The sequence below is a fragment of the Amblyomma mixtum genome, chromosome 2 (genome assembly GCF_055824585.1).
Source record: "Amblyomma mixtum isolate Tamu chromosome 2, ASM5582458v1, whole genome shotgun sequence".
NCBI lineage: Eukaryota > Metazoa > Arthropoda > Arachnida > Ixodida > Ixodidae > Amblyomma > Amblyomma mixtum.
Genome location: NC_143013.1, coordinates 198,453,997 through 198,469,923, shown reverse-complemented (window position 1 = coordinate 198,469,923; position 15,927 = coordinate 198,453,997). Strand labels below are relative to the sequence as shown.

At 48.1% G+C, this 15,927-nt stretch overlaps 1 protein-coding gene and 1 pseudogene across 1 annotated transcript in view; both read right to left on the bottom strand.

Moving 5' to 3' along the window:
• Nucleotides 1-15,927, bottom strand: part of LOC149362167 (uncharacterized) — a 91,657-nt gene that overhangs the window by 58,885 nt on the left and 16,845 nt on the right. The window contains exons 4-7 of the mRNA XM_089572930.1: nt 10,623-10,741; nt 9,746-9,810; nt 7,471-7,533; nt 4,005-4,058 (exon numbers count right to left, since the gene is read on the bottom strand). Coding sequence (XP_089429056.1) covers nt 4,005-4,058; nt 7,471-7,533; nt 9,746-9,810; nt 10,623-10,741 — 301 coding nt within the window. The remainder of the gene's footprint in view (nt 1-4,004; nt 4,059-7,470; nt 7,534-9,745; nt 9,811-10,622; nt 10,742-15,927) is intronic.
• On the bottom strand, nt 12,056-15,897 carry LOC149362168 (uncharacterized; annotated as a pseudogene).

The window sequence follows — 15,927 nt, the reverse complement described above, 5'->3', positions numbered from 1 at the left end:
ATGGCGCACAGAAAAACATGGGAAACACAGGGAGAACAGACAGGGCGCTCCTGTCCTGTCCGCTCTCCCCGTGTTTTTCGTGTTTTTCTGTGCGCCGTTTATTGATGGATCGTTACCAACTGGCCCAACTTTCTGTTTTACTCAACTCTTGTGTGCATTTCTGAAGAAATTTTATATTACTAACATCGGCTAAATCAAGCAATATCAACATTTTTTACCTGTTCTCCTCAACAAGGTTCGATTGCATCATGCATCGCAGATGAGCACAGTTGCCCCAGCTCAAAGCTTTCCTTCGTAGCTATACGGCTCCTCTTGGGTGAACGCTAACGAGTGATTACCTCTTCCATCGAAATCCAAACCCCTGTGACGGTTACCATAACTACTTTACACAATTACCACACTCGCACAATCCTTGCCCCGTAATCTCGACAAACATTGGTGCCAAAAATAAGGCGAACATTCATAACAAAAGCACACGGCATGCAGTGCAGCACACAGTGAAGGCCAAGCATGAAGCAGCAGCAAAACAGGCCAGAGAAAAGCAGGAGAGCAAAAGAACGAAAGGAAAAGAACCGCAGCCCTGAGCACAGCTATGGTGCGAACTCTCAGCAAAGTGACTCAGCTGCAAACCTTGCAAGTGTGCGAACACACAGGTTCAATACACAAAGCGAGAACGGGTATAAGAATCGTTCTAAGTGTAAGACACTAACAACAACAATCTGGTTGTCACTTAGTGACACTGGGCATCTGTGCCGGCAGTCTGACTCCTCGTGTCGGGCTACATCTAATGGCAGCTGCTCTCAAAAGGAGTTCAACCCATATATGCCAAAACTTCAGAAATTTGGAAAAAAAAATGTTTTGCTAAAAACTGCTTATTTAACTTCACAATTTAGAATCATCCTTTTATTAGTGGACATATTTTACTGAACACCGACTTTTGAGCCGTCCTACACAGCAGGATACCAGGCTAATTCGCTACCTGTTAAGTACAGCGAAGTTTCGAACAATCAACACCATTAAAACCTCATTTCTCATGCACGTTGGGTTCCTTGGGACAATGCGTAAAAGTTATGTTTTCCCTGCAGAATTACAATGTAGCCGATGCGGTCGAATTACAAAAAAAGGTGTCCAGAGAAAAATGGCAGATCTTTCTGAATGCACGACGCCTGAAACACAACCCTTGCACAGGAAAAATTTAGAACCCCTTGAACCCAAGCTAGCGGACGCAAGTTTTTATGCAATAAACTTTTAGAGTTACTGCCCTAAAAAGTGGTGTCCTACATGTATGGTACTAGGCATATATGGGTTAACACCGAGCAGTGAGCATATGGAGCGGTGCACACAGGTTTGCCTGCTCAATTCAAAATAGGTGCCAATCAATCTGACCTGTGTAGGCAAGTGCCTAACATTTATTCCTAGTGCCAGGAAAACTGACAGGCACTGGCCGCTGATGTGATCCTAGTGCCGGCACTTCAAATCCCAGGGCCAGACTTGCATGCAGAAAACACTGCAAGTGATTTTACAGCAGAGCCATAAATGCCATGAACTGAGGATTTTTTATGTTGCAAGTCTTAAGGCTTCACTGAAACAAGCTTGTTCATTGGCTCTATGCTCAGTTAAGGGGGGACGCGGCAGTTAGAACTATTTTCATTATCTCTGCACGAAATGCAACAAAATTTCGTACGGATGTGCAATTTTGGTACGCATTTCAGAGCAACATTTATTTGACGCTAGCTGTCAAGTTACCGAGTAATGACAATTAACACCCTCATTAAGTCATCCCCAAGTTAACAAACAACTACAGAGAAAATGCACTAGTTTCTGATTTCAGCATGTTCACGGACACCTGTTCTGTGCAATAAAGCTACAGTTGAACCTCGTTATAACGAAACTGTTTATAAAATAGTAATGGGTATAACGAAGTAATCGCCGGGACCCTTCAACTACATTATAACGAGGTTCAAGTTTATGAGATCTGTTTCGTATCCCTAAATAAATAAATAAAGAATGTATATTTACTCAACATTTCTTGCAGAAATAACTTTCACAAACAACTGCTCACATATGCAGAAGAATTGAGAGCTTGATTGCGCTGAACATCTAAGCACTCATGTGCAAAAAAAGTATCATTCTACTGTCATTCATTAAGAAATGCCGAAAGGATGAGCGACAGCAACAGCAAAAAATGTGAAAGCTGAGAAAATCAACCTCAAAGTTCACTTTTCCACATCTCTTGCAAAAACAATCGTAAAAACCCTCCTGGGCAGATCAGCTCGATAGCACGGCGGGGATGATCACCTCAATCATTACTGTGCTGAAACTGCTGTCCCCGAAACTAGCAAGACAAAGCCATTTGAGTGCAATCTTGCCGTATTCGCCCAACGCACATGCTGAACACTCCAAGCACGCTGCTGAAGCAGACATTTCTAGGGACCACTAGGGACCACTAGGGATTTTTAGGGATCCCACCATACCTTGACGCACACGTGTCAAGTGTGTCACTGATACGTACGCACCACAGCCAGTGGAGGCCCTCACTGGTTACCTCGAGACTAAAGGAGCTGATTGCAGTGCTACTTTTCCTGTTTTTTGATCACCTTGTTTACTTTTGTTCTTACTCGGATGAATGAAGCATTGTGGCGATTGGAAGCTCCGATTTGTGTTCTTCACAGTGATACCAAGATGGTGGTACTCCACAGTCCGAAAGCCTCGGAATCTGCTATGCGCCGGGACCACAGTGCAAGATTTATAGGTGGGGACACAAAATGCGAAATGCGCTGGACTCCAGCGGCCAGATAAAGTACCACTCGTGCACCTCCTGGCCATGCCTGTGATCGCAACGTCTCGCATCGGCCGAGCGGTGCTACCTCGCTGTCAAACAAAAACATACATCGTCTATCTTGTTGCCACAGAAACTGAATGCTACTGCCTGAATGCTCGTTTCTTGGAGTCTGGATTTTTTACTCTCCTTTTTTATAATGCGGGGCATTCAACGGATGTGCAGTGAGGGACACAAGAAGCGGCGATGAAAGAACGACCCAATGATCAGGTGAACAAACGAAAAAGTGCCATGCAAGAGTTGATGCTTTGTCATCAAGGCAATTTAGAACCGCAGCGTGGCCTTGTAGTAGCATTCGCCTCGCATTCGGGAGGTGCTGGGTTCGATCCCCAGTGTCGCCGGGTACCCAGCGGTTTCTTAATGGGTACAAGATTTCCCCCGGCCTGGTGCTCGGCTCTTCTAGGGTGAGAAGCTTGGGAAAAGGGCCTTAGACCACTGTTCCATTGACGGATCAGAGATAAGTTCCGCCGTCAGGCAACCCTAAATCCGCCTCGTGCGGTAGAAGCCCATCTTGTGCCATGGTCCTGTGGCCATGGTTCTTAGACGTGCAACAGGCTTAAACAATGCTCGCAAATAGGCCAGTGATTAAAGAGACAACTCACAGTGCCCAGAGGAACTAGGGGTCTTTATCTGTCCATGGCGCAGGCCACTGTGTCCCCACCTACATATACTGTATTGCACTGCGGTCTGGACTATCACAAGCACGCTTCGCTCAAAATTTTCAATGACCATGCGTAAAAAAAATGCAATCCTTTTCCAAATTTCTACTGCAGGTTTCACCAACTTTTCGATTCGAGACCATTGAAGACCTGAGGAACACACACACACACACAAAAAAAAGAGAAATTTGACCCGATCGGCGAATTTCATTTGCCGCGTCCCCCCTTACTCTTTTCACTGTCAACCAGCTATTTCTATGGAAAGGTTAGGCTGTCCTCCAACACACCGCTCCTTCAGGGTAAACTCGTTAAGCCTCGTTTGCTTGAGAATAAGCAACCTGGCCAGGGCTGCAGTTAGAGCACCACCACCACCACCAGCAGCACAGAGGTTAGTGAGAGGCCCAGAGGTTAAGACCAGAGGTTAAGATGAGAAAGAGTGAGAGAGAAATAAAAGGGAGAGAGGGGAAAGAGGAAGGAGCCAGCGAAATAGGACTACCGAGGATTACCGGCGCACTGATAAAGGAGTCCTCGTAGTTCCTCGGGTTGATGCGCAGCACCCCCTGCGAGAGAGAGAGAGAAGGAAAAACACACAAGACTGACGCTTCTGCACTCGGCTGCAGTCCCCACCCAAGCAGCACGGTTGATTGGCCCAATGTTGGAAATGCCTGGTTTCACTCTGGTCTTTCGCCCAATATTCCCCAATATTGGCCCAATATATGCTCTAATATTGGTCCAATATATGCTGCAGGGGTATGCGCACACACCAGCGTTTCAGTCTGCAGCGCCTGCTCTTCAGTCGCAGCTGCAGACTTATGCCGAGTGTACCAAAATGCCAGTGTATACTGCAGAGCGAGAAAGTGGCCCTTAATAAGGCTGAGATCTGGGCGAGTTGGTATGCATTCATACTGGTGAACAGCGCAAAAAAGGCGGGACAACGACAAGACAAGCGCTGACTATCAACTGGGTTTATTGAAGGACGGAAGGGTATATATACAAAAACATAACACAAAGAAGTAAGAAGATAGTGTGAAAAGGGCCGTGAAAATCAAGACCTATGTCACATGTGAAGTGATGTAAGCTAATTCCTTGTTGCTAAGTGTCATGGACATCACTAGCTTACATCACTTCACATGTGACATAGGTCTTGATTTTCACGGCCCTTTTCACACTATCTTCTTACTTCTTTGTGTTATGTTTTTGTATATATACCCTTCTGTCTGTCAATAAACCCAGTTGATAGTCAGCGCTTGTCTTGTCGTTGTCCCGCCTTTTTTGCGCTGTTCACCAGTATGAAAGTGGCCCTTAGTTTTATAAAACCAATGCGAGACATAGAATGCCACTGAACACTGTCGCCAAACAAGCACGCAAGTATACGCACTGCCATCATAACCTTAGGCTGATGTAGCACATAGGTACCAAACACACATACACAAGCCACTACAATGTGTTAGCAGAGTTCTACATTACAAACTGGCAATAAAAAAAAACAGTTAAACCTGGATATAACAAATTTGAAAAAAGTTCGGGATTTTTCATTGCCTCCAGGTTTTTGTTACGTGAAGTTTTTGCAAAAAGATTTGAAAAGACATTGCACAATGGAAACCAAAATAAGAAATAAATGTAGATGAAATCACCTAGAAAATGTTTACAGAAAACAGCGTTACTTGAAGCCACAAACACAAAGAAATGTTCTGCGATCGCACTGGGCTTCTTCGATTATCCGCCTCTGGCAGCCCGCAGGTTGCCATCGGGCTGCCCGAGTGCGCTCGATTTTCTCGGGTTGCTCCGCCCACTTCCGGTGGCTGCCCGGAACGCGTTCGTTTTTCTCTGGCTGGGCGGTTTCGGGCTGCCAGCCGGTGGCCAGACTCGCCAGGACGATTTTGTGCTGGCAGCGCTCGGGCAGCTAGCAGACGACAGAGAGGTGTATGGTAGCGGGAAGCTCGACGCGGCCATTTTTATAAGGACTAGAAGGACCGCGGTTCTTCATGCGATGTTTTGCGCGATGCAGGCGCTTGTTTCGACTAGGCCACGGTGCATATCGACTGTGTCGCCTGAAATGGCACCTTTTGCGGTAGTTCTCGCTGTTTATTGATATGTTTTGCGTGCGTATGCGCGATCATATTTCGATCGTCTCACCACCTCGCAAGCACAATTGCTCGCTTCATATTACGATCGCATACTTCTGATTCACAAAATATTTCGGCTGTTAATTTCGTGCGCCCGCTGGATATTGCGATGCTGTTCGAGGCCTTTCACCAGAGCAGCCGGATTCCAGTTCCGAGTACGCGTTCAGACGCGCGCATATATGCATGTGCTGAACGTGTTTTACGAAGTGTTGGTTGAGCGTGAAACGGGAGCGTATGGTCTTCATTGCGTTTGGCGCAGTGCAAAAGTCTTTGAAAAACGTTTGACTGAAACATGTCCTTTATTAAAAGCCCTCACGAGCACATTGCTCGAGACATCTCTGCGGGCATATATGTGGCCACACAGAATTGTCGCGCCGACCAAGCGCATGATTCTGTCGTCGCCAATTGTTATACAGCTTCATGCTCGGGCCTTCTGCCACATATGCTCAAAATATCTGAGAAGTACCGCAGGCATGCACCTCCTCGCGTTTGGCTCATTTAAAAAAAAGAGAGATAAAAATGAGCTCTAGCGCTGCAGATCGTCATGCAAACATATGCGGAACGTGGCGCCGACACGCAGGGCTTTATTGTAGCGCCTTTCATTCCAGTGCCAGTTCTCTGCTATAAGCTGCATTATTACAGAAACGATACGCAGCTAAATTTATACAGTGCACCCGCTTGTTCTAGGTGGACGTTCAACAAACTGATATGCGCTTTTGCAGAGATTATGCGTTCCTTGCTCGCAGCAAAAGCCGGCGGCTGACAGACTACAGTTGAACGAACATATTCCGATTCTTTTCTGCTTACAGCTTACAGGAAGCAGGTTACGAGCGTAGAAATCGCAACGAACACAGCAGAGTCCACCAGGGTCGATCGTCGGCGGCATAACACGCAATAATCCGAGAGTACGGCTTGTCGTTTGATAAACGCACGGGCAGTTTTTCCGTCCTATGTGGTGTCGACTGAAACACGTTAGATTACGATTGCTCATCGCATGCTTTTGAGGATTTCTTGAAGCTTACACAGTGCACCGAAGGCACACGCTCGCGTTATCGTTGCCGATGTATACGAGTGCGAGCTTGATCAGCTGCATGTTCTGCAGTCTGCGGCACGCAGCCCTCAATAACTGCAAGTCGTTGTTTGGGATACCAAGCAGCCTATTTCTACCGTACGCGTGCGTAGCAATGAGACGCAGAACGCGAAGCTAGGGAGAGCATCTGCCCTCCGTGATCCGCGACTTGCTTGCCGCCGTGATTGCCGGCAGGCTGGTTCCGGTGGCCGCCAGCCCACGTGACCATGATGCGTTTTCCTGTCAGAGACAAACTTGCGGGCCGCCAGCGGGCTGCCCGAGCGCGGTTAATCGAAGAAGCCCACTGATAGCGTGACTGCCGCAACAACTGCCGCCAGCTATGCCGCGGTTTGCGCAACGCAGCTAGGAGTGGGGTGGGGCGAGTAGAAGAGGCGGGGGCATGACATGACTCAACGGCGGTTGCTCGTTGCGATGGTTGACGTTTCTCTTGTGTTAGTTCATGCTTTATCATCGTGAAACTTTTCTCCAAAATTTCTTAACTCAGCACAAAATTATAGATGGTTGGCTTAGCGAGTTAGTTATATCAAGGTCAACCGCCGCAGCACATTCGTTACACGGTCTCAAATACAAGCACTTCAATGGAGGCAGCCTTCAGGAATTAAAAAACTTACATCGAGAGGTTAAACCGTCGCAACATGGCAATGATTTGCCATGGCATGCATTACCAATGCGAGCCAACTGTAGTGTACTGCTACTACTCTTATGGTGACTGCACTTCCAAAGACGGCATGCAGTGATGAAGGTCAAAGCTCTCACCTCCACGACTTCCCCTTTCTTCAAGGCCTGCTGCACTTCGCACAGGGGCATGTACGCCTCATACTGCACAGGGTGAAAGCATGCGAGAAAACACACATCAGCTGTTTCTCTACTAAAATGTGCACGCATGCGCAGTGCTGAGCTGCACGAGGAAAAAACAAGAACGCTCACAAAAGGCTTGTAAAGCTAACAAAAGCAGGCTAAAGAAAGCACACTTCAGCGATAACTCTGCTCATGTGCAAGATGATGACAACTGTCAATTTTACGTCGACTGCGTATGTGACTTATGCCACAGCAACATTTAACAAAAAGAATGCAGTACAAAATTGTTAATTGCACTTTTGTGTATTCACAAACCTGGATAATTTGGACTGGTGGCAAGGCAATGCATACATTGGACACTCATTAATTTGGATAAATCTGTGCTCACACCAGTTAATTCAGACGAGCTCCCACCGAGATGCCACATGAGGTATGACCAGAACAGTGAATGAGCATCCAATTATCACTCGTCAAACCTGAATTTCATGTTGCAGTGCTGCCCATGGACATTTGGCGCATCCAAAAAGAGGTAGCCGTGACGCTGTTCGGACAGGCTATCAACAGATAAGTCCGGGTTCGTAGTTTTGACTTTCCACCTGAGCCCATGGCAACACCGGCCAGCCAGCTCAGCCAAGATGCCCACTGCTTTTGCCACTGATCTGCGCACCACTACGGTTTTCTTTTTGAGTCTAGCAGTTTTGGCATGCGTTTCCTCTGCAGCCAGCCCTGTAGCTCTGTAGCGGTGTTGACACATAGGGGACTTTACTGTTTTGGAGCAGTCTGACTCTCCCGACAGCACGCGCGTGGTAAAGCATCTGACAGAAAAGAAAAAACACCTCTGCCACAGTTTGACCTAAAAAACACTGCCAATGTTTTCACAAAACAAAACTACTATGATGCGAATTGTTTTGTTTTCTGGGGCAGGCCATTCCAAAAATTTATAGCAGCTCCAACTATATACAGTCTACCAGCCTGCAAAATCATCCTCACCAGTTCCGGCTTTCTCCCTGCCCGAAGGCTACTCGTATTTTTATCCTCGATTATTAACCTTGAGGCTAGTACAGTTGCCGACCAATTTTTCAGACTCTATGGGACCCGGAAAATGGTCCGAATAATCAAACAGTCTGAAACATCCATGAATTTAAAAAAAAAAAAATCTTTCTGCGAAAAGCCAGCTTTAAAAAATCACGATCTTTGCCACTCCCCATGTTCCGCTTGCAAGTGATAATATACAGTCATGCTTTCGTCATGTCCGCACCATCTCACATCACGATACCAGACAGTGCAATGTAGCCACAGGTCATGCCGTGGACGAATGCATGTGCCACGCGAAGCAAGAAGTCTGTTTCCGAGGGCAAAGACCAAGAGAGGTAAGCCATCTCGTTGGCAACAAAGAGCATGCCATTACCTCAGGTGGCAACGACGGCAGCAGAGTACCGCATAGTTCCGACGAAAAAAAAAAAAACTTTCCATAGAGAACCAATTCCCACAGCATTGCTAGCGTCTATTTTAGTCCGAAAAAATCAAACTTCCGAACTCCACAGAGCGCGAAATATCAGCTGTGAAAATGTGCACATTCCAATGAGGTGCCTAAAAGTTCCTCAGCAAAGCCTGAAATATTGTGCAAGTTCTAATTATTGGAGTCTGAAAAATTGGTTGGCTACTGTATCAGAGTTGTTCTGTATCAGAGTACTGCTACTGCATCAGCAGTACTGTATCAGGCTACTGTGTATCAGAGTACTGTGTACCAGAGTAGAGTACCGTGTACCAGAGTAGAGTACCGTGTACCAGAGTAGAGTACCGTGTACCAGAGTAGAGTACCGTGTACCAGAGTAGAGTACCGTGTACCAGAGCAGAGTACCGTGTACCAGAGCAGAGTACCGTGTATCAGAGTACCGTGTATCAGAGTACCGTGTATCAGAGTACCGTGTATCAGAGTACCGTGTATCAGAGTACCGTGTATCAGAGTACCGTGTATCAGAGTACTGTGTATCAGAGTACTGTGTATCAGAGTACTGTGTATCAGAGTACTGTATCAGAGTACTGTATCAGAGTACTGTATCAGAGTACTGTATCAGAGTACTGTATCAGAGTACTGTATCAGAGTACTGTATCAGAGTACTGTATCAGAGAGGCTCGTGCCTGCACTCATTATCTGATAGTGTAAGCTTTTTTTTTTCCTGCCACAGGTGGCACAGGCAGAAGCCACAGAGTAAATAAAAATGGCACTCACCCTGGTAGCCCGCTCCTTGGCCTTTGGCCGCTGTGATGAGAATGATGGAGAGGCCAGGTGGGTCTCTGCAACACACACAAAGGGCAACGGACAAGTCACCGACAGCTCCCAGAATGGAAGAAAGTGCTTCCACGCGAGGAACACAAATCTATCCCCGACAGGAACGTTCCCCAATGACAACCGCTACCTCAGCGCCATATCTCTGGACACGAGAGTTACCAGATCTGCAATCCGTGAGCAGGGTATTTGCAGCTTACCCATGCAATTCTCTAAAAATATGGTCAAAGTATGCACTGGGCCATTATAGTTGGTGCCAGTACTTACCATATAAGCTCATATAAGGGCCGCACTTTTTCTCCAGTGGTTTTGACGGGGTGCAGCCCTTACATAGGACCAGCATTTTTCCATAAAATTTTTTCTTACTACAGAGGAGCCGCGATTATGCGTCTCTTTCTTATGCTGTGACACGCATTATTACGCCAAATTAGCACAGTCCTGGCGAATCCTTCGAATACATAATGCATTGAAAGTATTGGATGATAGGACACACGCCCGACAACTGGAGCAAATTGAGCACCGGTACTCACCTATGGGGCAGAAACGTGGAGGCTAACAAAGAGGGTTCAGCTTAAGTTAAGAACAACGCAGCGAGCTATGGAAAGGAAAATGATAGGTGTAACGTTAAGAGATCGGAAGAGGGCGGAGTGGGTAAGGGAACAAACGTGGGTTAATGACATCCCTGTCAAAATCGAGAGGAAGAAGTGGAACATTGAACAACAATACAACAATATACAATATACAACTATACGACCAAAGTCTTGTCATTCGTACTTGCAGTCAATGCCTGACACCCGCAGTGAGTGAAGGCGCCGCATACCTGAGCTCCGTCGGCTGGAAGGAAACGAGCCCTCCGATAACGTAGCTGCACTTGACGGACTGCAGGGACTCCGGCGGACGTGGGATGAAGAAGCCAGTGGACTTGAACCACTGTCAGATCTGCAGCACAAAAATCGCAACAGCCAAGCAGGGCATGCTCAAATGCATGTCACGCAAGTCAAATACATATGCCACATGAAAACCATGAATAGAAATTAGAGAAGATTCAACGCACTATGGACGTAGGGAGTTCAAGAGGGAGGGCATGAAACAAGCTCCCACCATCCCAACTGAAAATGGCATTCGTCCAGGCTTCTCTTTCTCTAGTCTTTTTCAAACCCCCTCTTCCACCATGACAGCCGTTTGTGTTCTTTTTCTGTTACTATACACCCATCATGAGTGCTTCTAAAGTGTTCAGCTGGCTAACTACAAGACTGAAATCCCCTGATTGATTTTCTCTCTCCCTTTCCCTTATTTGGTTCCTCCCACAGCACGGCTAACACCACCTCTACAAGCAGGTGTGCACGGACCCCTTCCATTTGTCGCTGGCGACACACACATGGCACTAAATGGCCTTGTCAGATCTCTGCGCCGCAAAAGCGTGTGTTTCGATGCTATGTTGCCTGAGCAACCGAATCAGATTTAAGCCTGAAGTCGAAGGGTAGGTGAACTCGCAGCCTACACACTGTTTCGTCCACCAGAGGCAACATGCAGCACATGACCCACACACGACGCCAAGATCTGGCTTCGCAGATCTGTACTACGTGCAGGCAAGCAAGCATGCCACCTCCACATTCGCAAGAAAGCTTCCCTGCGCCTCTGTGCAAATGTGTGAGGAAGCTTTCTTCTAGGGGCATGCTTTCTTGCAGGGGGGTACTTTTAGTGCACTAAAACCCCCAACCTCAGGCATCTTTGCAGCAAGGTCTTCTCCAACGAGTGATTATAAACAGTCCTTTAGTCACATTTAAACAGTCCTTTAGCCACATTGCTTGGCAGACTGCGCCCGAGTTCAGGCTCCTGTCTAGCTTCTGCAGCATTGTGGCAGCACCAAGACTGCGCTCCAGTGGGACAACGCAAAGTGTGATTGCGGCAGTCATCACTGTACCGTATTTACTCGAATCTAGGCCGGCCACGATTCTAAGCCGAGACCCGAAAGTTGAAGGCCACAGAAAAAAAAAAAACTTACCTCGATTGTAGGCCGGCCGAAAAAACAACTGCGAACAAGACGTACAGCACGCAAACGACATTTAGGAACTCGAGTGAGACACAGCGGGAAGCATCGTGCCTGCATGCTCTGCCGAAGCGTGATTGGTGGCCCCGAGAGGGACCGTTGAAAAAAAAAAAGCTGCCAAAGGAGCTTTGAGAGAAGAGGAGGAGGAGAGGCGGCGTTGGGCGAGGAGACATATGCAACGCCAGCCCGGGATCAGCCCCCGCTCATTCGTCATCATCATCGCTGACTTCTTTATCGCTGGCCTCCTCGAACAGTGCACTATCTTCACTGCCATCAAGTGCATTAGAGATGCAGCACTTGCGGAATGAGCGCGCAACCAAGCTTTCTGGGATGTCATCCCAGGCTGCAGCTATCCAAGTGGCTACAACTCCCAGCGAGGCGCGCTTTATTCGGCCTGTTGGTGTAAGCTCGCGCCGCTCTTCACTAAGCCAGTCCACGTAGTACTTGCGCAGCCGATCCTTAAAAGGCTTATTGAGGCACACATCAAGAGGCTGCAGCTGGCCTGTCATGCCGCCGGGTATGATGGCGACGTCGGTACCGGCTTCGGAAAGCGCAGCTTTTACGCCGTCAGTGAGGTGTCCACGGTAAGAGTCCAGGACGAGGAGGGAACGTTTGGCCAAGAGGGCCCCTGGACGCCGCTGCCAAACCATTCTGATCCACTCTTCAACCATATCGCTCGCCATCCATCCATTTTCGTTGGCGCGGACGATCACATTTCTTGGAAACACTTCCCGAGCTGGAAGAGTCTTCCTCTTAAAAATTATATACGCCGGCAGCTTGTGGCCATCCGCCGTGCAGGCCAGCATTACAGTCATGCGCTGCTTCTCATATCCGGCCGAGCGCACTTTCACTTCCTTGGCACCTTTTTCGTTCACGGTGCATGCCACTGGCATGTCAAACCATACCGGCGTCTGGTCAGCGTTTCCCATTTGTTCTACAGCGTAGCCGTGCTCCATCCTCTTCCTTATTACGAATCGCTGAAATGAGATCAGCTTCTCTTCGAAGTCGCCCGGCAGCTTTTGACAGATGGACGTGCGACGTCGGAGGCTGAAGCCAAAGCGCTTCATGAACTTCTGCAACCAGCCCCGGCTGGCTTTGAACAGTTCCCGGGGGACGCCTCGCTCTCTCGCCAGCTCTCTTGCTTTGGCTTGCAGCACTTCCATGGTCACTGGAAGTGCCGCTGACCTCTGCGTCTTCACAAACTCGGCCAGTGCTAACTCCACTTCTGGATGGCGGCCTTTCTTGGGGCCCGTGAAAGCCGTTCTCGTTGCCGTGCAAGCAAAAATTTCATTACGCTGCCCCCTCCAACGGCGAACATTCTTCTCATCCACGCCGAAGTCCCGCCCGGCTTGAAGATTTGACGACTGCTCTGCAGCGAGTGTAACTTTCCGCTTGAAGGCGGCACTATAATGGCACCGCCTGTTTGGTGCCATGGTGTTGGTGATAAAAACCACGCACGAAAACTTCACTGCTGCGAATGTGCTCACGCCACCGCACGAGAACAGAACAAGGCCAAAATGGCAGCCAGTGCTGTCTTTCGTTGGCGTTTTGTGGGGGCGCCACCTGCGTGCTACATTTATTCGTATTTTACGAATACGAAAACTCGAAATGAAATCCTCGAATCTAAGCCGACATAAGAGTTCTACATCTCGTTTTTTTTAAAAAACTATCGGCCTAGATTCGAATAAATACGGTATGTGATGTGGTATTATGTCGGCATCATGGCTTGCTGCCTAACATCCACATCACCTAAATCAGATCTTAGCTCCCAGCCATAACATACAGCCAGCTTGTCAACTAGCTTGGCTGTGATTCGTCCCCTGCCACCGAGGCTTTGCTTGCCCTCACCCTTGTGCCCTTGCAAGAGGTTGTGCAGCGTTGGCCCCATGCGCTTTCACACGCGATTAATGCAGTCTTCTTTGACCACCTCAATGTAGCCATAGAATTTTGAATCTTGAATGGCATTGAATGTGTAACTGTCCCCACTGAAGGTTGTGTCACTGTAGCGAGTTTTCAAACAAAATTTTACCTGCCTCCACCTCCATTCAGCCTGATTTCCAAGTGGTGTTTTTCTGGAACTAGTAGCGTGATTTCCAAAGTTCGCACCCACCATTGTTTGGCTTGGGGCCAGTTTCGCACCCCAGAAAAAGTTGGATAGTACCGCATAGTCCAGGACTAGTCCTGCATGCCTATATGGGACAAATGCCCAAACGTCATCTGCGTGCCATGACAGCATGCGGTAATGTTTCCCTGTGCTCAAAACACAAGTCATCATACACCTTCACCACAGCGTGTGCGGCCTGTGCCATAGTGGTCACGGCAGCTCAGTTGGCAAGAGGTTCAAGAGTGCTCATCAAGTGGCGCTGAAATGTCGTGTTGTGCATTCTATCACGAGACAATCCCATCGCTGAAAAGATGTTCATAGCTGTCTGGCCATTACCAGTTGACAGCATTACACAGCTATTCAGCATCCTGACCTCAAAAGGATAGCACTTTTTCTTGCCGTCAACCCTCCCCAGGTTCCACTCGACTGCTATCTTACGACAGTTGTCACAGAGTACGTTAAGTTTCACGGTGCGGTCACATGCACCGTCTCTTGCAACCAACCTCATGCATATGCAACCAACACGATTTGCACTGCAAAGCAACCAAAAGAATGTTTGCTATTTTGAGGTCGATACCGGTATATGATGCTGCTTCATCTGCGGCCGATGTAAACGCATCACTTCAATTAGCGAAGAGCGCGGTCTTTTATGCAGTCACCGGCATCGATTCGAACCAATAAAGCATAGCCTGCTCACTGGCACTTAGGACTTGCGTTATGTCACTGCCTGTGACGGGTGTGGTATCAATTCATACACGACTGCAGTCGGCACGAAGAACATCACTGTTGTCAGGCAGAGTCGAAGGAGCGCTGCCACCCGCAGCACAAGTGTCGGACAATTGCGTAGCGCTGGGGCTTGCTTTTTGATCACCAGTCACAAGATGCAATGCTGTTGCGTTATTAACACGCTTTTTTTCTCCTTCGCTCACTTTCGCCCGAACTTGTGCACAGAGCGGTCGTACCTCCCGGCATGGTTCTCATGTTGCACTAGCATGGTCGGAAAAACAAAAACAAAATGACGCCGCAGGGCGTCTGCTATCCAAGCCTAGCTTGCCGCAGCCAACCAAAAGGCGCCATTTTGATTACATGCCTCACCTGGCCATTAGCAGCACGTACTGCACATTACTTTGGCGTTCCTTTTTGCTGTGAAGACAACATGTACAGGGCTGCTGCTCGCAAGGAAAATAAAGCCGAAAGCAAACGCTTCTGAACGAGACCAAAATGGCCGCAGTGGAGCGTGTAGTTTCCAAACACCTGGTGATGAAAACTGTGTGTCGTTTGCCCAGTTTAAAGTGCAGTAAGTGTGGTACAGCATTTTTGGATTGCTGTAACGTCATAATTACGAGGTGTATATTGACGGTAATTTGCAGGCAGATGCGAAATGGTACAAGGAACGTGAAAATGAAAAGACAAAATCCGATAAATGCACTAAATCAGCCGCCATTTTTTTTTTACAGCGACAGCTGTTACTTGTATGCTCGATGCAAATCCCTTGGCGGTGTCCGCAGCAGCTGCGCATCTCTTCTGATGTGCGGGCAACAAAGCTGGGCTGAACCGAGTTGCGAGCAGCTGCCACTAACAACGTGCTAGCGACGTGCAACTTGAACACACGTGACATGGGCAGCGGCAGCTGTGCTGCCACCACTGCCATGAAACTGGGCCCACACGGAGACGTGTGACAGTGCGGTGCGAGAGTTCCCACAACATGCGTGAAAACTCGTTCAGTGTCACACCTTCTGTGTGCAACTGTGTGTAATACCAGCAGGATTCACACCCACCAAAGCTCAAGCGCCATGGCGCTCTTTGCAGTGAGATTGCTACTGTGGGACTGATAAGGTACCGTATCTCTCTACATCCAACCGCCACTGCAGAACTTCGTGCATTGCGCACCATGGTGTAAACCTGGTTACATTTTTTCTTGTTTGCCTCGAGAGTGTTCATGGACGCTCCATGAGTACCGCTACACAGACA